At 35.2% G+C, this 21,943-nt stretch overlaps 1 protein-coding gene across 5 annotated transcripts in view; it reads left to right on the plus strand.

The window, feature by feature from the left end:
- The window catches only part of Ecpas (Ecm29 proteasome adaptor and scaffold), a 112,742-nt gene that overhangs the window by 17,789 nt on the left and 73,010 nt on the right, over nt 1-21,943 (plus strand). For all 5 annotated transcript variants that reach the window (XM_063260886.1, XM_063260881.1, XM_063260871.1 and 2 more), the window contains 4 exons: nt 9,630-9,760; nt 16,873-16,989; nt 18,681-18,799; nt 20,719-20,868. In XM_063260886.1, coding sequence (XP_063116956.1) covers nt 9,630-9,760; nt 16,873-16,989; nt 18,681-18,799; nt 20,719-20,868 — 517 coding nt within the window. The remainder of the gene's footprint in view (nt 1-9,629; nt 9,761-16,872; nt 16,990-18,680; nt 18,800-20,718; nt 20,869-21,943) is intronic.

Raw genomic sequence — 21,943 nt, forward strand, 5'->3', positions numbered from 1 at the left:
GCTACTAATAATTCGTGTTCCTGCCTCCCAGGTGACAGAATGTATGTTCTAAAATACTGGATAGATTCCTAATTTATTTTAGTAGTTAGCATTATTTTTAAAAAGATGCAATAATTGAGTAATATATTCTGGGAGATAATAACTATGTGTATGTTTACTATTTAAGTACTTTATATAATGTAAAATTACTCAGAACTGTCCATTACTATAGGTTAAGGGCATAGTCCGTTACAAGATTGTATAATTCAGACACTTCCCATAATGGTCAGGCATTCTCAGGCCACCTTCACTTCTGACTAGCTGGCTATAAACTTGAGAGTCCCCACAGACTCCCTTAGATTTAGTGATTTGCTAGAATGACTCAGAATTCAATAAAGCCCTAAACCTATGGTTACAATTTTATAGGAAAAGAATGCAAGTCAGAACCAGCCAAAGAGAGAGACATGTAGAGCAAGGTGTGTGAAGATTCCATATGGGAAGATTCTGTTCTGCTTTACTATCCCAGCACATCAGCATGTAATGTAACAATATACACACAGTATTGCTGACCAGGGAAAGTCATTGAGGTTAGATGTTCAGGGTTTTTGTTGACAGGCGTTATTGACTGAATCATTGCTCATGTGATTCAATTTCTAGTCCCTTCCCTATATCATAACCTGACTTCAATAAAGTTGCAGCCCTCTCATTGTATTGTTCTTTCAAGGATGATCACCAGTGCCCATGCTGAGTTATTTCTCAAAGCCATATAGGGTCTCCCCCCAAGTTCTGATGGGTTACCTCCTTAACTAGCATGTGGCATCTGGGATGGTTAGAGGGTCCTGCCACTGAATAACTGAGCCACTCCAGTCACTGGGGAAGTTCCTAGGATTTGATTTAGAGTTTCTGCTCAGGGTCAGGAACGGAAGTTAGCTAACTTTTTCAATGCAATAATATAAAGCTACATACATAATATGATAGTTATATATAATATAATGTTTCACATGCCGATTTTATCCCCACAACTTTTATGTGAAGTAGTGTTGCACTGTTCTTTATAGATGAGGAAAATAACTTTAGAAATGTTTAATTTTAAACTAAAACAGGTAAGTATGGGGGTAATCAAAATATATGGTGAATGTTTAAGTTAAATATAGTTTATTACAGTAAAAAACACATTGCTATTCATCTCCCTCTTGCTTCAAATACTCTTATTTCCATTGTTCTTGCCACTTTCTGAAACAGTTTTGGAAGTCTGCTTTCATGTGTTTAGGAGTTGATTGTTGCTGCTGAATGCCATCCAATGGAAAGGCAGGTTTGTAAGAATATTATAGTGTGTCCTCCCCCACCTCATTTAAAATGACATGGAAACGTGGGTGTGGTGGATCCACTCGGTCTTTCCTGCTACCTTGACGGAGGTGGGAGTGTTGAGCACCACGGTGAACGGTCCCTCCCAATGAGGCTCAAGTGAGTCCTGGTGGTGGCATTGCACCAAGACTGAAGTTCCCAGCTCAATTGGTGCTTTGAGCGGTGTTTCCGAAGATGGGTTCAGATGTTTTTGTCTGAACAACTGGTGGATTGAGGTCAGCACAGGCTGGAGACTCTAAGGACTTAATGAGATCTTGGTTAGTTATTTTGGTTAATTTGTCCTCTGACAACTTAGGGATTAATGGTGGAGGGCTCCCAAACATAGCCTCGAAAGGGAAATTCCAGAAATATAGGGGGTACACCTGGCCCTTAACAAGGCAAATGGAAGAAGGCTCACCCAATTGTCACCCGTTTCTAAAGACAGATTAGTTAAAGTGTCCTTAATGGTCCGATTCATGCATTCTACTTGCCCTGAACTCTGTGGCCGATAGGCACAGTGTAGTTTCGTAAATGTTGTGAATTGATGCAGGACATCAAGGCAGCCAAGACAGTACAGATAAGAAAAAAGAAGACTCCAGAATTGCTTCATTAAGTGGCAAGAATGATGGAGATAAGTGTTTCAAAGTGAGGGGTGTTGATGGCAGTGTATCTCTTACTATAATAAATTAAAAAGAAGAACTCAAGCATTCACCATATTTTTCAGTCACCCTGCAAGTGGGATATGAAAATATAGGTCCATTGGCTCCATTGCATCTCATGGAGTTCTCAAGAATGCTATTAGTTGGATTTTCACGAGGTTATGTTAGTCAGAATTATATAGATCATGAATCATTGTCCATGTAAAATTGCTCCCAAATAAAAGATAAAAAATAGTAAGCAAGGAGATAGATCTTTTACAAAAGGGAAGAAGACCAAGGGGTGGAAGAGTGGGGAGAGGAAAGGGAAAAGAATAAAAAAAGAATTAAGATGTGTTGTGTACATGGACTGACTTGCCTTTATGGATGTAATCATTGTGTACTGAAGCATGTACTAATAAAAGTTAAAATTACTCCCATTAAATTTACAAACAAAACATTTTATACATTTTTATGTTTTCAGATGTGTATGTATATGCAAACGCAAAATCTAGACACTTTAATAGAGCCCTCTTTAATCCTTTGATGCAAGATAAAGGGTATTTTCCTAAGTCACATTTGTAGCCAGATATTTGGAAAGACTATGTTTCAATTTGTTTCAGTTATTACACACTTCTGTAAATGCTGTGTAGGGCGGGGAAAGAAGGGATAGAAACTTTAAAATTTGTGTTGACTAGTGCAATAAATTTATCCTGTATTCATTAATTTCAACAGGGTCTTTAATATTTTTCCGTGTAGCTACAGTATTTTGTGAGTTCTCTTCTTCACCTTCACCTTTGTAAGCCTTCTTCTACTATTGCACCTCTGACTTGCCCTCTGCTCTCTAAATTTCAACAGAAGACATTGTCTTTTATTTATAGCAACAATAGAAGCCAGAAAGGCATTGTTCCAGATCCTTCCATGAAACTTATGAAAATGAGTTATCAACAGCAGCCGTGTTCCCTCCTGTTGTAATAGCAGAGATTGTCCTTCCATCTCAAGAAATTCCTCAAACTTTGTGCTGCATCCTGGTCCTGGGCCTTTTTCTCAGGGCTCCCTTTTACGAATTTTTCTCTTAGAATTATGCCATTTAACATACTTGCATCGCCGATTTAATTGAAACAATGAGAAGTAACCATCCCTTTTTCAACTAAAATTTGTATTTACCACATCCTTTTTTTTTTTTTTTTTTGTCTTTTTCTTTTTTATCGGTACCAGGGATCGAACTCACGGCTGCACACTTGCAAGGCAGGCGCTTATGCTGCTGAGCTAAACCCCCAGCCCCCACCCACATCCTTTTTAATCTTCTGTCCATTTCTCTACCTTGTTCAGTCTACTGTTGTCCCTACCACTTCATGGAAACTGCGTAAGTAAAAGCCAGCTATGAGCCTCTCTTGCTAAAAGCATCATAGACTTTTTCATTCCTTAATCTTGAATGATCTGAAATCAGCTGAAATGGTTGACTGCTGTCTCCTTGAAAATCTTTTTGTCCTTACTCTTGACTGTTTTCTTCCTGTTTCTGTCTGTTGTCCCTCATTTTCTTTTCAGACTCCTTTGGTCCTTACAGGCTGTTGTTTTGGAGCAGTCTGTCCCAGGCCTTCTGTTACTTTCTTTTTACATACAGTCAGTAAACCTGGACAACATTCATGCTTCTTCCTTCTTCACCTTTATACCCATGGCCATCAAACTGCACAAAGTAGGGTTTCAGTAAATATTTGAAGGAGTGGAAGAGTGACCTAGATAGGGAGGAGAATGCTGGGCCTTGAAAGAATTTAAATTAGCAGGAAGGAAGAAGAGGAGAAAGATTGAATTGCATTTTGGTGTGTTTGGTGTTAGCTCTTTATTCATGCTATGTGGTGAGCTTTTTCCAGCTGTTGCCTGAATGAGATATACTTTGTGAATGTTGGAACATTCTTGCAACAGAATTTCCTTTATAAGGTGTAGTGTTTTCTGGGACTTCAGTGGTACTTACATGAGTGTTTGTAATAATTCATTAAACTGTGCACATATGATTTGAATGATTTTCTGTGTTTTATTTCACAATTACAAAGAATTTTAAAACACAGAAGGCTGAGTTTCCCATATCCCTCCATATATCCAAAGAAAATTCCAGATAGATTAGAGACTTGAATATAGAAAGTAAAATTACAAACATACTAGATAAAAACAGATAAATATAAGTACCATGTTCCTCCAGACCCCCTCCCAGGTTCACTGATTCTCTTGGAGAACTTGTACAATTGTACGTGTTTGTATTCCTGGATAGGATTTGTTGCAGCAGAATCACCAAAGGAAAGTTTTGGCACATGGAGTAAAGTTTAGAGGAAACCAGGCACAAGCTTCTCAGTCCTCTTCTGGCAGAGTTCTGCTACAGGACAGGCTTAATTCCTTTAATAATGAGCTGTGCCGAAACTTGTCAGATGTGATCTCACTGCAGACAGTGACCAAGTTATTAAAAATTTATTTACTTTTTGTGTTGTGGGGAATTGAACCTGGTTTTTTTCATACTAGGTAAATGGAGTATACTGAGCTACATTCCTGGCCTTTTTAATTTTCTTTTGTGACATGGTCTTGCAGTATTGCTTAGTTGAAATAGCAGTCCTCTTGCTTTAGCCTCCTGAGTATCTGGGACTGCAGGTGTATGCTATCATAGCAGTAGTGCCCAAGGTTTTTCATTTGGAGCTAGTAATGTTGGCACTTTCTGCCTAAAACGATAATATCAAGATTTCTCCTGGAAGAAAAGCTAATATTCAGCATAAAGCATGTAATACGGACTGTTTACCAATTCTGGGAATGGCAAGAAATCCAAGTTTCCAGTAGCCAAACAAGGACCAGCCTTGGCAAGCAGACCTTCCTTGGCATCAGTTTCTGGTCTTCTGTGTTAACTTTTTTTTTTTTATACTGCGTATTTTTTTTTTTTTTAAAGCCATTCTAAGTGTGACTAGGAATTTAGAAACTATAAAAGAAAAGAATGGTAAATGAGGGGCTGGGGATTTAGCTTAGCGGCATAAGTGCCTGCCTTGCAAGCAGGCAGTCGTGAGTTCGATCGATCCCTGGTACCGATAAAAACGAAAAAGACAAAAAAAAAAAAAAAAAAAGTAAATGTAAGTACATATATGGAAAGGAAAAAACAATGCTTTAGAGAGGCAGAGGCAAACTGAGAGAATAACTCTACCTATGGGAGAAAAGGAGGAGCCAGCCTCCCCATTTATAAAGTTCTTACAAATCAGCAACTGAAGAGCTGGGGATGTAGTTCAGTGGTAGGCTTTGAAGCCTCACACTTAGTCCCCAGTACTGTTAAATAAAAAGAGGAGCAAATCAGCAATTAAAAATAAGAATCAGTAATTTAAAGAAGCTATTTCATGTGACCTAAATGATATTTTACCCAAGTAAAAAAAATAGATTAAAAAGTAAAAAACGATACGATCTTTTTTCATCTATTATGTCCTCTTAAGATTAATGAATTATAATTTTTGGAAGATTGACTGCTGTGTAGGCAGGGTAGAGCGAAATTGGTACTGTACAGTGCTGACAACATAAATTGGCACAACCCTTTTGAAGGGTATTTTCTCCAAAGCTGCTAAACTTGGTAATACTCCTACCAGTATTTCTATTTCTAGGGTTTTAGCTTGCAGAAACTTGTAAGAGCAGACAGGTTCATATAGACACTTGGATGTTCTTTTGAGTGTTGCTAGTAGTACTATAAAATTGGTGATAATACAAACAAAGGAACAAATTTTTGTGCTTCCTTAGATGAAAGGATTGTTTGAACTACAAGTCATGTAAGTTTTAGATTCCCTTTAAATCCTCAGAATTTTTGGTTCCATTCTGTCTTATTTCTGAATAGGTCCTTTTGAGGTTTGTTTTGTTGCTATAACATAATTACTGAGACTGTATGATTTATAATGAAAAAGGAGTCTATTTCTTTTTTTTTTTTTTTGGTATCAGGGATCGAACTCACAACCTCGCGTGTGCCAAGGAGGCACTTATGGTACTGAGCTAAACCCCTGGCTCAAGGAGTTTATTTCTTACAGTTCTAAAAGTTGGGAAATCCAAGTTTGAGAGGCCTGCAACTGATGAGGGCTTTTATGCTAAATCAGTCCATAGTGGAAAGATGAGGAGAAGAGAGCAAGAGAAGGCTGCTTTTTCATAATGAGCCCACTGGTGCAAAGCTCACATGCTTCTGTGATAGCAACGCCTTCATGATATAATTGCCTCTTACTAGATTCTACCTTTTAGCCCTGTCGCGCTGGGGATGGGGTTTCTGACACGTGACTGTGAACTTTGGGGACATACTCAAGCCATAGTAGAGTCCTAGGCTTGTTTATTTATTTTCACTTTCTTGAAGTTGTATACAGGGATGAGGGTGAAGGATATGGTTTATCTTGCTTCTATGCCTCTAAAAACAGGATTGACAACTATATTAGGTTAAGCCTTTGATCATTTTGCTAACCTTAGCAGGTTGAAAATCTGATAGTTGGGTGTTTCTACACATGTTGAAATATCTTTCTTTCTGTAAAGTTTGGACATGATTGATTTATTTAAAGAACAGATATATTTCTAAAGCTGACCTAACAGCGTTACTTTGATGTTTCTCATTGGATATGAAAGGTTTTAATTCTCTCTTCAGTATACTCAGTCTCTTTGGGAAGAATCTCCACATGATGTTTGGTGGCCTTTTCTCCTACATCCCCTTCTCATGTACTTTTATTGCAGTTAAGGTGTTACACTTAGCGTGTGTGTGTGTGTGTGTGTGTGTGTGTGTGTGTTACTAGGGATTGAGTAACCCAGGGACTTTGCAAAAGGCTATATCCCCAAGCCTTTTTAATTTTTTAAATTTTGAGATAGTTATGCTAAGTTGTGTAAGCTGGGCTTGGACTTGTGATCCTCTTGCCTCAGCTTCTGGAATTGCCATGACACCTGGCTTTATTAAGCTTTCTTGCAAGGATGTAGATGATTGTGTCAAAATGAACTCCTCTCCAGCCCCTTTAATGATCCTCTAGTACAGCTTTTTATGAAGAACCTTTGTGTTTGTTTGTAGAACAGTTCTACAGCTCCTGTAGCTTAAATCTGTGGGAAATTTCCACTGAGTGCTGTAAAGTAGTAAGGCAGATTGCTTTTTACCTACAGCTTCTACAAATACTATGAGTTTAATTCATTCCTAAGAATTCCTTTCATAGCAATTGCCAGCATTTACCAAATAGAATCATTTGGTGTGGTAATCTCAGAGTCTCTCTGCCTGCCTTTCCTCCCATCCTTCTTTTCTTCTTTTTTTAAAATTTTATTTTTATTTTTATTTTTTGAGATAGTGTCTCATTATGCAGTTCAGGCTGGCTTTGAACTCAATATGTAGCCTAGGCTGGCCTTGTACCAGGAGTGCTAGGATTATATAGGCTGTATATCACCATGCCTGGCTGTTGTTAGTTTCTTAAACCAACCTTGATAATTCGGATTTTGCCAGTTTCCCATTAATATCCTGTGTGTGTGTGTCCTGCCCCAGGACTGTGTTATTTAATTGTAATGTCTCTGTAGCCTTCTCTGACCCAGGACAGTTTCTTAGTCTTTTATGTTTTTCATCATCTTGAAAGTCTTGAACAGTCGTAGCCTGGTAGCCTATAATGTCTCCCAGTTTGAGTTTTTATATTTTACTTATGTTTAGATTGTAGTTACAGATTTTTGGAACAAATACCAGAGTTGAAATACCTGTCACATCATATTATATATACTTAGTATCCATGAGATTTCATGGTTAAGATACTATTTTTCAGGTTTCTCTGTTTTAGCATTAACATTTTTCCCTTTACTGTTCTTTAATCTGGTTTATCCCTAAGGGCATAAAAAGGGATAAAGTAAGCTTTACTACCTATAGGGGGAAATATCTACATGTATTATTTTGAATTTTTCTATAACAAAAGCTTGCCTCTTTTTCCTGTGTTTATTTATTTAACCACTACTTTACATCTGTGGGCCCATTACTATGTTCTGTTCTTCCAGTTGATTTAACTTTAGCCATTAGGAGCTGTTTCAGGTTGTTTTCTGTATTCATTTGGATTCTTTTTGGTACTAGGAATCGAACTTGACCTCACACTTGACAGGCATATGCTGTGCCGCTGAGCTAAATCCCCAGCCCCGTTTTCTATATTTGTTTGATACGTCCCGTATCATTTCTGGGACAAGAAGATGTTTTAGATTCATCTTGTTTTTCTTCTTGCAGCAAGCCCTTGAACCCGCCATTTTCCCCAGGAAGTCTGGTTCTTTTTGCAGTAGAATAGTATTTGAAAATAGGATTGATGCCTGATGCACTTGAGGTTGCTTGTTGTTACAGATACTATGGTATCATTTCTTCTGGCCCTTTTAGGATTGATTGGATCTATTTATACTTTCCTTTGGAAAACTTGAGGCAAGCTGAAAAGTAATCCTCTGTCATGAAGGGTGGACAGTTGTCAATCAGGGCCCATTTTGGTTTCATTGATATAACCCCTCTCCATGTTTTGAAGTAAATCTTGGTAACTGTATTAGTTTACTTTTACACAGTTCAGTCTTTATCTCTTAAAAATTAGGACTTCTTTAAATCTTTACTTTTTCCTTCCTTCCTTTCTTTTTGAGATACAGATTCCCTGTGTTACTCAGGCTAGTCTTGAACTTTTGGGCTCAAGTGATCATTCTACCTTAGCCTCCCAGGTATCTGGGACTACAGGCATGTCCCACCATACCTGGCTAGATACATTCTTAAAGTATAGTAGATACAGTAGTCAGTATGAAAATGTAGAATGTGATGAATTTTTATAAATGTATACATGTGTGTAACCATCCTCCATGTCAAAATGTAGAACATTTCTAGTTCCTTGCTGGAACCTTTAATTGTTAGTGATAATTTTTTAAGAACCTTCAAGAAGCAACATAGGGCCATACCATTAGAGCACCTGTTCTTTTTTTCTCTCTGTGCTAGGGCTCAAACTGGTACCTTGAGTGTGCTAGGAAAACCTAAAAATTTAACATTAATTTCTTACAAATGCCTATCCATTTGTGAGAGTTGTACTTACATTCAGCTTTCTCTTTGCCCCTGCAGTACACTGGTTGAAGAAGTCAGGGTTGCTTGCTGTGTAGTTATTATACCTTGGGTTTTACTGAGTGTATCCCCATGATCTCACCTAATACGTTTCTCACAGTGACTTTGTTGAGAGAAACTTGTTCCTCAGTTTCTAGTTCAATAACCCCAGCACAGCAATAGGGAGTGATTCTGTATTTGGAGAAACTTTTGGTTTCACCAAAGATCTGCATCCTTGGAAACTTACCAAAGTTTTTCTCCTGAACTCTGGTAGCCAGATGTAGTGTATTTTTCAAAAACCTTCCATTCTCTCTAGTATGTAAGTCCCTTAGAAAAACTGCATAACTTTTTATGTAGGAGAGAATTTCATTACTGTTGGATTTGCATTTCTCCTTCCTAGAAAATAAATGAACAGGGCAGTCAAGATAGCACAAGTGATATTGTATACATCTTCATAGTGTTACTTTGTAGCTGTGTCAAAATCAGTTGTGCGGAGGGCTAGCTGTTGTTAAAGTTCTGATGAAGGATCTGCAGTGCAGAAAAAGAGGATTAAACTGTAAAAATAGTCTTGGTTGTATTTAATTTGCCAAGTTCTCGCTTTCCCCCCCCTTTTTATGTTATAGATCAGCTCGAACGGGTCTTTTTACGACTTGGCCATGCTGAAACAGATGAACAATTACAGAATATTATATCTAAATTCCTTCCTCCTGTTTTGCTCAAATTGTCCAGCACCCAAGAAGGGGTACGGAAAAAGGTAAGCATGTTGGAACAGTTGGGGTAGTTAAATGGTGAATAAATTGGGTGTGTATTATGAAGGGAGTTTTCTGTTATCGTTGTTGATGTCTTAGCTGGTGGCTCTAATTATACTCTTTCAACAGAGTGAGCCCTACAATTAGCTTTCATTATTTAAAAAGAGTTTACGTGAATAGCACTATGTAGACCAGGTCTAGCACCAGCCATATACTTGGCATCAGTGCCCGATAATTTTATTGAGGTAATTATTCTGGACTTTGTAGAGGCCTGATCTAATATATATGTCCTTGATTCTAGTATGAAAGGCAGGTGTTAAAGGTGGGCAAAAAATTCTTTAATTATTGGCAGACAGTGCATAAAACTTAAATGAAAGGTAAGCAAAAAGTAACTTAAAAAGTAAAATATTGTGCAACAGGTTCTGTTTTAAGATTTTGCATGGCCAGGCTTGGTGATGCATGCCTAAAATCCCAGCACTTAGGAGGCTGAGGCAGGAAGATAGTTTCAGGTCAGCCTGGACTACATAGCAAGACCCTGTCTTCAGTAAACCAAAAAAAAAGATTTTGCAAAATACTATTTTAAAAAACTGGGTGTGACATTTTTTTATTTTTAGGGTCTAAAAAAGAGTCTTGGTATATATTTCAGGCTGGCCTTGAACTCACTATGTAGGCTAGGCTGACTTCCTGACACAGTCCCTTGAGCACTTGGATTACAGGCATGTGCCACCATGCCCAGCCAGAAATAAATGTTTTTTAAACTAACTGTTCTATATGGAACATTTTCACCTTTAATTTACATGTTTCATTGATAATCTTCTTGTTTGTTTATAAATGACGTGATGGTCTTTGAACTTCCATTAGGTTTTATCCCTTGGGATACCTTAGTTGATTCACAGTCATCAGCCTGGGCAATTTAGCAACTCAAGGAGACCCTGTCTTAAACCTAATAGTAAAACAAGGCTGGTGTTCAAGTTTGAGAAACGGTACTGGTGGGAGTGATATAGTCATCCTGACTGTGGAATGGAAACCAATTCCACAGTCCAATGAGAGTAAATTGTGAACTTTTGCAATTTCAATAGAGAATGTTTAGTAGTTTTTACTTGTTTATTATATGGTATTTTTCTTTGTATTTTATCTTTCTGTATAAAATCACACTCATCACTAATCATGTACTTTAAACTTTAGGTTGTGTGTTACTTACCTCTGTTACGCTGTTTATCCTGTCACCCTTCCCACATGGAAAACTTGCATTTTTATTTTGTTTTATTAATATTGTCAAAAATATATTTAAATATTATATTCTTGTATCTTTATAAGCTTTTAGAAAAGAAAAACTGGCTGATTAGATTAACTTTTTAAAGCTTTTTAATCTTTATTCAAATTATTTTTTTCTCAGGTAAGATTTAAGTTTAATAATATAGCAATGGTTACTGTGTTCCAAGAAAAGTGCTAAGCACAGTAATTTTTTTCTTTTGTTTGTTAAGACAAGAACTCACTATGTAGACCAGGCTGACCTCAAACTTGCAGGGATCTTCCTGCCTCAGCCTTTCAAGTGGTGGGATTATAGATATATGTACCATTCCCAGTTTTATTTTTCTACAATGAGAGGCATTTCTTATATTTTAAAGATGTAGCTGAGGTTCAGAATGATTAATAAACTTATTTAAGGTCAGATAATGAGTGATTGAGCTGCAATTTGAATCTAGAGCTCTCAGACTTAAAATGCAGGTTTGACCGCCAAGTTAAGTACTTTTTTTTTTTTTGGTACTGGGAATCAAACTTAGGACCTTGTACTTGCCAGGCAGGCACTGTGCCACTGAGCTATATCCCTGGCCCTTGAGTTAAATACTTAAATGGTATGCTCAAATTTTTTATTTTTTGTAAGTTCAGAACCATTAGTTTATGAATTTTTTGATACCTTTTTGTCATACACTATATTTATATTGAGAGTGCTTTGTTATTTTTCACTTAATTAATAATTAATAAAAGCATTGATGTTAGTTTTAAAATGCTTGATGTAAAATTTGCCAGACTTTAATGCATTCTGATCTGGGACCTAGTACAAAATTTATGGCCTTTAAAATGTTTTATTTTAAAATTTTTTTTGGTGGTGTTGGGGAGTGAACTCAGGTCTTGTGCACACCATGCATACCTCTGCTACTTAGCTCTGTTCCTTTCCTTAAGCTGTATTGTACTGTTCATAAGAAACTGTGGTGAGATAAAAAGAATGTTCCTGTTTGTAGAATATGGAGCTCTAAGAATGTTCCTGTTTGTAGAATATGGAGCTCTCTAGGTCCACTGCTGTGGTTAAATTGATAGCAGTGAATTATATGCTGCTGTTGCAATTTTTTGATTTTTCTTTTAGTTTTGATAACTTTGGCTTAATGTATTTTGATAATACAAATTATTTGTAATACCTTTTAGTAGTTGCTAGAATGTTACATGGAATTTTTTCTGTTGGAAGAGAGATTTACAGTTTAAGTTTGAAAACTTTTGAAATAAGGGAAGTGGGATGCAATAGCAGAAACACCTGTTATATTTTATGCCTTATGCTATGCTCTTTCTATTTAATCTTCACAATAATCTTTGAAATGTCATTTTAACTATTGAATGAGAACAACTCAATGAGCTATAGGTGCTCTTACTATTCCATTTTATTGGCAAAAATACTGAAACTCAGAAGGTAAGTAACTATATCACATGACCAACAATGGACTATAAATATGAGATAATTCTAAAATTGAATTGTTTCTGCCAGGCAGTGCTTCGTGTAGTGGCTGAATGTGTTCATTCTTTAGCTTTCACACATGAAAATAAACTCTGTACATAAAAGTGTAGTTATACATGTTATTTTGACTCTAGATAAAGTCTTGATCTTTGTTTACCTTTATTTTCTTTTTCTTTCGGTATCAAGGATCAAACTCAGGATCTTGCATTTGCTAGGCAGGCGCTTTGCCACGGAGTTAAATCCTTGTTACCTTTAATTTACTTTCAAGTATAGCAAGTTGGTCAGACTTTTATAATTTATGTAGCAAATTATTAATATTAGTATCTCTTGTAAATTACAAAGCCAGTATGATTGGTGTACTTAGTGTTGTACCATTGTTAAACAAAGTATAGATACTTAGAACAAGTTTAGAATGCAGTTGGTTTTTAAGCGTATAACATAAAACTGTCATGTGAAAGTAGAGGATATTTTTGATAAGTGCTCATTTATAATTAATCTAAATGTGTAAATTTTCTTCTGTTGTTGGAGATTGAACCAAGAGCGTTGCACATGCTAGACAAGAATTCTAACACTGAGCTGCACCCCCACCCCATGTAAAATTTTATAATTGATGAAACTAGAATTAATTTTACAGTATTTTATCTGTTGACTTTTTAGTCAGAATTTTTGAGTTCTTTTATGCCAGTTTCATAACACATAAGACTTAACTAAGATATTGGGTAAGGCAGCTGGTAATTTCTGGTTAAGTTGCAGGAAAGAGAAATTAAAAATTTTGAATTTGTACTGACATTACTATACATGTCCTATTTTTTAAAATTTTACTTAAAAGGAAAAAGAGAAAAAACAGAACAAAACAAAACAGTGTAAGGGTACAAGTAATACAGAACTACAAAAAAAAAAAAAAAAAAAAAAACAGAAATCACCAGTTAATAGATTACACATTATCATCTTAGAGATAGTGGTTCAAGTCACAGTATCAAAGCATACGAAGTTGACATTCAAACAGTGAGACTGCAAACAGTTATGTTCAATGATCCAATCAAAAACATTAATATGGTCATCTATGTAACACACCTAAACATACTTGCTGTTGTATCCTTTAGAGCACTTTTTTCCCCCTGTTTATTACAAAAAATGTACACATTTTGGGTTTTATTATTCCCATAGTTCTTATTACTTTTTTTTTTGAAAGAGAATAAAATCAAATATGACAAAACAAAGCTGTCAGTCAAAACCAAGGATAGACATAGCACATGATGTAAAAACAGAGTACAAGGTTATCAACAATGGTTACCATAATGCCTCTTGCTTCCTTAAGAAGAATTGTCTACCTCATTAGGTATTATAACATTGAACAAAACAGTAGAGAACAAGACCAATAAAACCTAAACATTGTAAACATTACAGGACTTCAAAAGAGGATAATAGTCAAACCAGAATGGGCATTATAGTGAATCTTATTGCCTTCAAAGTAGTTGCCTATACCCTCAAACTTGATACTATCATACAGAACGAAACAGAGTCTAATCAGTCAAAACAAGATAGTGCGAGATTACAGGACTCCAAAACAAGTTAGTAGGAAATCAAAAAAGTTACTATAATATATCCTGCTAATTTTTTTGATTTTTTTTCCCCTTAGTTAAAAAGTAATAAAAAAATAATTAAATAATTTTTTAATGAATAAGGGAGAGATTGAGATAAAAGAGGACATAACAACATAGCAATATAGGTCAAAGCATGGCAGTTTCAGCAACCTAGTGCTTCATCACCAAATAACCCGACTTAATAGTAGTTACCATAGTGTCTTTTTCCTTGAAATATTTGAATATAACTTGTTATACTATAGCATCAAACATATCAAGACAGTGTAAAATATACATGTCCTATTTTAGAGAAAAATGACATTCATTGTGTAGCATTCTATTTTATAGCTAACTGTTTTTTTGTTTATTTATTTATTTTTTGGTACCAGAGATCAAACTCATGACCTTGCACTTGCCATGCATGTGCTTACACTGCTGAGCTAAATCTCTGGTGACTTTGTATATTTAGATGCATCAGAATAGCTAAAAACTAAAGCCTTGACAGTAATCAGAGTTGACAGGAACATGGGATGACTGATACTGTCAAATTACTATAATCATTTTGGAAAACTATTTGGAAATACTATTGAAGCTGAGTATATGCATACTGCCACGATTGAACACTTCTACTGTTAAATTATATACAACAAAAATAAGTACATATATGTACTAAAGACCTGTGTAAGAATGTTCAGATCAGTATTATAAGAACCCTGAACTGGAATTAATCTTTTTATCAATTAAGTGGATAATTATATTTTCATATTGGAGCAATGCAAGTGGACTACTTCTGTGAGCATCAACATGAATAATTCAAATATAATGTATAACAAAAAAGTCCAGGTCTGAGTCTACCCTTTATGATTCCATTTATACAGATTTAAAAATTGAGAATTCAAGAATGTGGTTATCTTTAAGGAGGAAGGGTTTAGTGGAGGGGGTGTGAAGTACAGGGCTTTTGGGATTCTGGTGGTTTTGTAGGTGTGTTTGTTTTGTGAAAGTGTATTGATCTGTATACTCTTGATTCTGCATTTTAATGTATGTTTTGCTTCATTTAAAATGTTTATATAACAAAAAATTGGTAATAGGGAAAACCAATGGATAAAATACTATATTCCCAAGGATGACAGATCTGTAAGCTTACTGACAGAGGTTAACTGTTACCTAGTTAACAGGGGGAAAGAACTAATTTAGCTGAATTCTTGGTGGTCTGTCTGTCTGTCTTTTTCTTTTTTTCTAGAAGATTCTAGATAGTATGTAACCAAATATGAGATTTATCAATTTGTAAGGTGATAATGTTGCTAGAATAAAAGTAGTTGATTTAAAATTCAGAATACGATTCTTGTAAAAGACATGTAATTATGGACATGATGGTCATTATCAATAATACTTTTCCATAGAGAACTTCTAGGACTCAGTCTAGATTCAGATGCCTGAAGAGGGCTCTTAGCTTTTGCCTGTTTCTTTCTGATTTCTCTTTTCATCTAACAGTATCACAGGTCAGGATCAGGTAGGAAGTTTGGAAGACATGAATGGTAATTCAAGCTTCAAGGGTCCCGAAAGGGATCATGTCTTGCACTGTAGCTTACTTGTGCTTACACATCATTGTTTGAAAAGGTAAGAAAATAGAGTGTGAAGTCACATCTTGATTTTGGCTTTTACTGTTCAGAATTTTTGGACAAGCGAATTTACTTCCATGAAGCCTCTGCTTCCTCATCCCTAAAATGAAAAGGATGACACCATTGGTTGTGAGACTCATTACACGAGGAATGAATACTGCTATGCATAAATGCAGAATGCATCAAAAACCTACTTGATAAATACAAACTTTTATTTTTTATCCTTCCCTTAATAAACATCGACTCCAGATTTTTAAATTCTTAAACGTAATCTGTTTTAGCATTGCTTTAGATTACTTTGATCTTTTGATGTTGCTTTCTTTTTTTTTTTTTTTTTGTCTTTTTCCTTTTTATCGGTACCAGGGATCGAACTCACGACTCCCTGCTTGCAAGGCAGGTGCTTATGCCAGTGAGCTAAATCCCCAGCCCTTGATGTTGCTTTCAACATCCTTACAGATTTCATTAAGGCTTTCTTTGAGGCTAGAGCAGATTTCACAAATGAGAGAGAACTATGTAGAGACCTGGCCCTCCAGATTATTTGTTTTATTAAAGTCATTTATCTTTCTTAGTTGATGTTATATAAAAATTTATTTCTCAGTGCTTAGTGCCTTACTGCTCCTCTCACAGCACATAATCATTTCATCAGAGTAGGATTGAGGCCATTTGTCATAACCTTTCCACCCACAGCAACTATTGATGTGTCAATTCCTGTTTCTGCTCTTTTCCCACTTGAAGAAGAGGAAGTGTTTTTGACTTGAATTCTTAGTAGTATCAGATGATCTTCAGAATAAAAAAAGTTTCAGTGCTTTAGCAGAATTCTTTATTATCCAGATTTGTTTTTATGAATTCATAGCATTCTGGGCTTTGGTCAAATGTAATATGCCATATTCTTTTCAAACCCTGTACCTTCTTATAACTGATTACATAGAATTCTTTTCATTTTCAAGACTCTGTGTTTTTGTTTGTTTCTCCTTGAAATGCTGCTTGATCTGAAAACCAGTAGGATCTTAACATTTTTTCTTCTTGTAAAATCTTGGCAGTTACAGACTAATATTATGCACTCTCTGAGATGTCAGATTTCCCTCCTTTAAAAGAACAAAGTGACTGTCATGTACTAAATTAATATCTGAGGAGTGAATTTATGAGGTATGATAAGAGAAACTTCAGTTTCTTTGTCTCTATTTTAGGTAATGGAGCTGCTGGTCCATCTGAATAAGCGTATAAAAAGTCGTCCCAAAATACAACTCCCAGTAGAGACATTGTTGGTTCAGTACCAGGATCCTGCTGCAGTTTCCTTTGTCACAGTGAGTGTTATTTTGTAATATTTTCTGACTTACAGTAAGTTTTGTTTCATAATGTTTATCTGTATTGTGTTGACAAGCTTAGAATTTCACCTTAGATTAGTTCTCAATGAAGCATGAGTTTTTTTTTTAAAGTAATACACTATTTTCCTACTGAATACTGATGCAAAGGAAAAGGAATAAGGTAATGAATGCTTATGACATTAGACAAAGGAATTTTGATGCAATGATTTTTCAGGTATGATATGGAAAAGAATAATAAAGAATCTAAAAAACTGATTTCGTAGAAATTGGGAGTAGAGTAGTGGTTAGTAGAGGCTGGAGAGTATGTGGGATAGAAAGTTGGGGTTCTGTGTTATAGTTGGGAGGAGAAAGGCATTCTGTTTGGCAATAGGGTGACTACAAATAGTATGTATGGTACATTTCAAAAAGCTAGAAAAAAGAATTTTGACAATTTCACCAGATTTAAACATTATATAATTATACATGCATTGAGACATCAGATGATATCTTAGGAATATGTACCATTTTTATGTGTCCAGTTAAAAATTAAAGCTCAATTATAAAACAGGTCTTCATGCTAAGTGAGATTGTGAGATGAGTCTGAGTACAAAGAAAAGGGGTACATTTAAAAAAAGAGAAGGCATATGTAAAAGTGTGGACAAAGGATAATAGAGTAAAAAAGGAGTAAAGTAGTAAGAAGACATACGAAGATGAGAGTAAGTCCTCTGTTTCTGATGTATGCATTCAGAAGGGTATCCTTTTCAAAAGTTGTAAATGAGAGACTGGTAAGAAGTTTTCCTATTAAATTGTTTTCTTCATGAAAATGAAATATAGACAGTATTGATACTCTCAGGGCTGGTGTTCTTTTTCTGCTTCTTGAGGTTCCTACTGCTGAGGGAGAATCTATTGAATCTTCTAAAATCAGGAGTCAACAAATCTTCTGGAGCCATTTTGTGGTCTAGGCATTTTGTCTATGCCTGTTGTGGATGTGCAACTCCACTACATAATGTTTTTTTCTTGAAGCAGTAAAAATACAGCGTGCCAGTAAACATGCCAAACAGATGATATTTAAAGTAATATTAGGAAACTTGTTTGCTTTAGTGAGGAATCCTTCAGAAAAGCAGACTTATATCTTATGTATAAATTTGGATATATACATGTATGGTTTGCTTCCGGTGTAGCTTTTGCATTGAGTGTAGAGATAGAGGCAGCACTCAGCTTCCTTCGGCTCATGATTCATGTCTGAGTTACTGGAGTGAAGAACCAGAGTGCTGCAGCACCCTAAGGTTGTTTTAGTAATTGACCAGGGAGGCAATAGCGGCCGGCAGTTTGTTAACACCTGGTCTCCTCCTAACTTGTAAGGGTTAGCTGACAGATTGTGATATACGATGTTAATATGTGACATGTTGGGCTAGATAGGTTAAATGATTATTTTTTTCTTTTTAGTTATAAGTAATGACATTTAGGTTAGGTCATCTTTGTCAAATGAAGCCTATTTTAAAGAAAACAGCTGGAGTGAGTTGGACTGGACTTCTTCAGTGATAACAATTGATAAAGCTGTAATAAACATCTGGAGAGAAGATGATTCATGTTGGCAGTGTTTTTAAAACCATTACTCCATATCAGCAGATGTTTTTACTGAAATTATAGAGTATTTATTTCATACTCACCTACTTTTCTCATTGTGTTAGAATTTTACTATAATTTATGTTAAAATGGGCTATCCTCGCCTACCAGTGGAAAAGCAGTGTGAACTGGCCCCTACGCTCCTAACTGCCATGGAAGGGAAGCCTCAGCCACAACAGGATAGGTATGATTTCCTCTTATTTCTTGCTTGAAGGAGTCAACAACTGCCTTTGAAATACAGGTTCACATTTGGTTTCACTTGGCAAATGGGTAGGCTTGAGCTCTTTTTTTTTTTTAAATTTTATTTAAGGAGAAAAAGAAAAGAACCAGAAAAAGGGTACAAGTTATACAGAATTTCAGAAAAAATAAACAGTAGGAAATCACTAGTTAATAGATACATATTGTCATCTTAGAAATAGTTGTTCAAGTACAAAATTAAAGCATATAAAGTGGACATTCAAACTGAGACTGAAAACAGTTCTGTTCAATGATCCAACAAACTCAGTAATATGGTTATCTATCTTATACATTTAAATATACATGCAGTTACATCCTTTAGAGCACTTTCTTTTCCTCTCTTTTGTACAATGACAATTACACATTTTGGGTTTTATTACTCCCACAGTTCTTAACTACTTTTTTTTGAAGAGAATAAAACCAAATGTGACATAACAAAACAGAGTCAGTCAAATCAAAAGGATGGACATAATACATACTGTAAAAACAAAACACAAGGTAATCAACAGTGGTTACCATAATGCCTCTTGCTATCTTAAAAAGAATTGCCTATATTATCAGTTATAATAAAATTGAACAAAACAGTAAAGAACAAAACCAATAAAACCAAAACATTGGAGACATTACAGGACTTCAAAAGAACATAATGGACTTGAGCTCTTAGCTGACAGATAGTTGAATTTTCTGTGGTGCCTCAGAGTTACTATTTTATTAATACTATTATACAGTTTCTTGATTTGAATATTAAAAAATGTGCAAGATTAATGATTTTTTTGAATCTAAGTGTATTTTTCTGTCATTTATTTTTTAAGTTGTTCCTTTTACCCGATGATGAAAATTAGAATTAAAAACCAAAACATTTTAAACTGGGCGTAGTGGGACACACCTATAATCCCAGCCTCAGGAGATTGAGGCAGGAGGAATGGCTGTGAGTTCCAGGCCAGCCTGGGCTACATTGTGAGTTCATAGTCACCATGAACTACATATTGAGACTCTGTCTCAAAGCAAAGCAAAACAACAACAAAAATAATCAAAATATTTTAATCTTGGAGGGTAAATAAGGTTCAGAGAAGTTTGTGTTACTGTGGGCATGGGTAAGATGGAAAAGTTTAGATAATACCATGTTTTTAGGCATAACCAAAAGATCTGTGTTTTCTAAAGTGCCTGTCATAATGAGAATCACTATGAAGAATGTAGAAGTTGTGAGGAGGAATGGAGCCAGTATTTTATAATGTCAGTTTGTGTGTTATGTGTATATGTATGTTTGTATATATGTATGTAGTGCTGGGGAACAAACGCTGGGCTTTATAGACACAGTTTTTCAAAGAGAGATTGTAATATAGTGGTTTATAAGTAAAATTAGTAAACTGAAACACTGTTTGGAATTGTTTTCATGTGTTTTAAGAATACCAAAAAGTGTTAGTGAAAGAAGGAGGCTAAAACTGTAATTTCATTTATGCAGTGGAAATTTTAATTTGTATCCAAAATGTAAGATTAATAAAATAATTTGGATTTTATTTTACTTAGTTGTGTGAGAGAATTTTATTGCAAGTCCATATTATAAGCTGAGCTTTAATAGAAAATTTGCTGTAGTAATTTCAGTTATTAACATTAAGCTTGTTTTCTTTTTTTGGTTTTGGTGTCGTTTTTTTCACAGATTAACTAAATGCCAGTTTTTACTCAATTTATTGAGCTTTCATAGTAAGAAAGAAAGAGAGGCCAGTCCTTAGTTTAGAACTTTATATATTAATGGTGTTGAAAATGAATGGCTCTAGCTATCAGTTTCTGTTTTGTGATTTTTGTTTTATTTGCATGTGCAAGAACCTTATTTTTAAATAGTTGCAATAAATGTAATTGTTTTTTCAGCTTAATGCATCTTTTAATACCAACCCTTTTTCACATGAAATACCCTGTTGAATCGTCAAAATCAGCTTCTCCATTTAATCTTGCTGAGAAACCAAAGACTGTGCAGCTGCTTTTGGACTTCATGCTAGATGTCCTTCTGATGCCTTATGGGTGAGTGAAAAGAGAAAAACAAAACTGAGATAAGTTTTTCTTAATTGCATTTTCTTTTTTCTTTTTTTTTTCCCCTAGGTACTAGTGATCGAACTCATGATCTAGTGCTTGCTAGGCGATTGCTTATGCTGCTGAGCTAAATCCCTGGCCTAATTACATTTTCTATGTAGAAATTTAGTGCTGTTTTATGTTTTATGTTTTATCTCACTGATTAATGCACATTTGCATCTCAGATTTTTTGCTGCAGTCTCATCCTCTTCAAAACCCTAGCTTTGTTACTTATTGGCCTTATAGATCCTGAGTTGCTATTATGATTTCAGATTCATCCTGTACAAGGTGAAATCAGTCTTTCTTCATAAAGATAGTTTTACTGACTTATGATTAATGTGATGATTCTGCCAGCTATTTGGGTGTATAATTATAAATTGTTTGTAGTTCTCATTCTTGTGACATCAATTCCATAATATCCTCTTTCTCCTTGATATTCTAGAAACTCTTCCACTGCTACCATTTAGCTCTAGCTCTTTTCAATTTCCTTTTCATCAGTTACTTTCTTAATACCCATCTACATTTCTATACAGTTTACTGATTTTTAAAACAAATACTAATCTGGTCATTCATACCTAAAATCCTTGATTTTTTTTTTTTCTCTAGTTGTTACATACAGGTACTTACAGTTTTCATGTACACATAGGTGTCCTTGTCTTTCTGTTTTGTAAGAGAATGCAGTTCTGTTGTTTCCCATCAAAAAGAAGGAAATGCCGAAAGAAGAAAAACAAATGAATAGCCATTTTTGAAAAATATACTTAGCTGGCTTAAATGTTAGCTGTTTCTCTGACAGAAATTTCTTGCCCTAAGCAGATATAATTGAACTATTTTTTGCATCCTTGTAATACTGAACACTCATATATGTGGCTACTTTGTGTTCTTATTACATTGTTGGCATTTCCTTCTATACTAATAGATTGTCAGCTTGTTGTAGTCAAAATATGCTTTAGATGGCTTTTGAACCTGGTTTGTTGCCCAGGTTGTTTTGCTACTAGCCTATGTATTATGTCCTGCTGCTAGAGACAGT

This window comes from Cavia porcellus, unplaced genomic scaffold, assembly GCF_034190915.1.
Source record: "Cavia porcellus strain 051 isolate PalLab524CR breed Dunkin Hartley unplaced genomic scaffold, mCavPor4.1 scaffold_1, whole genome shotgun sequence".
Classification (NCBI taxonomy): domain Eukaryota; kingdom Metazoa; phylum Chordata; class Mammalia; order Rodentia; family Caviidae; genus Cavia; species Cavia porcellus.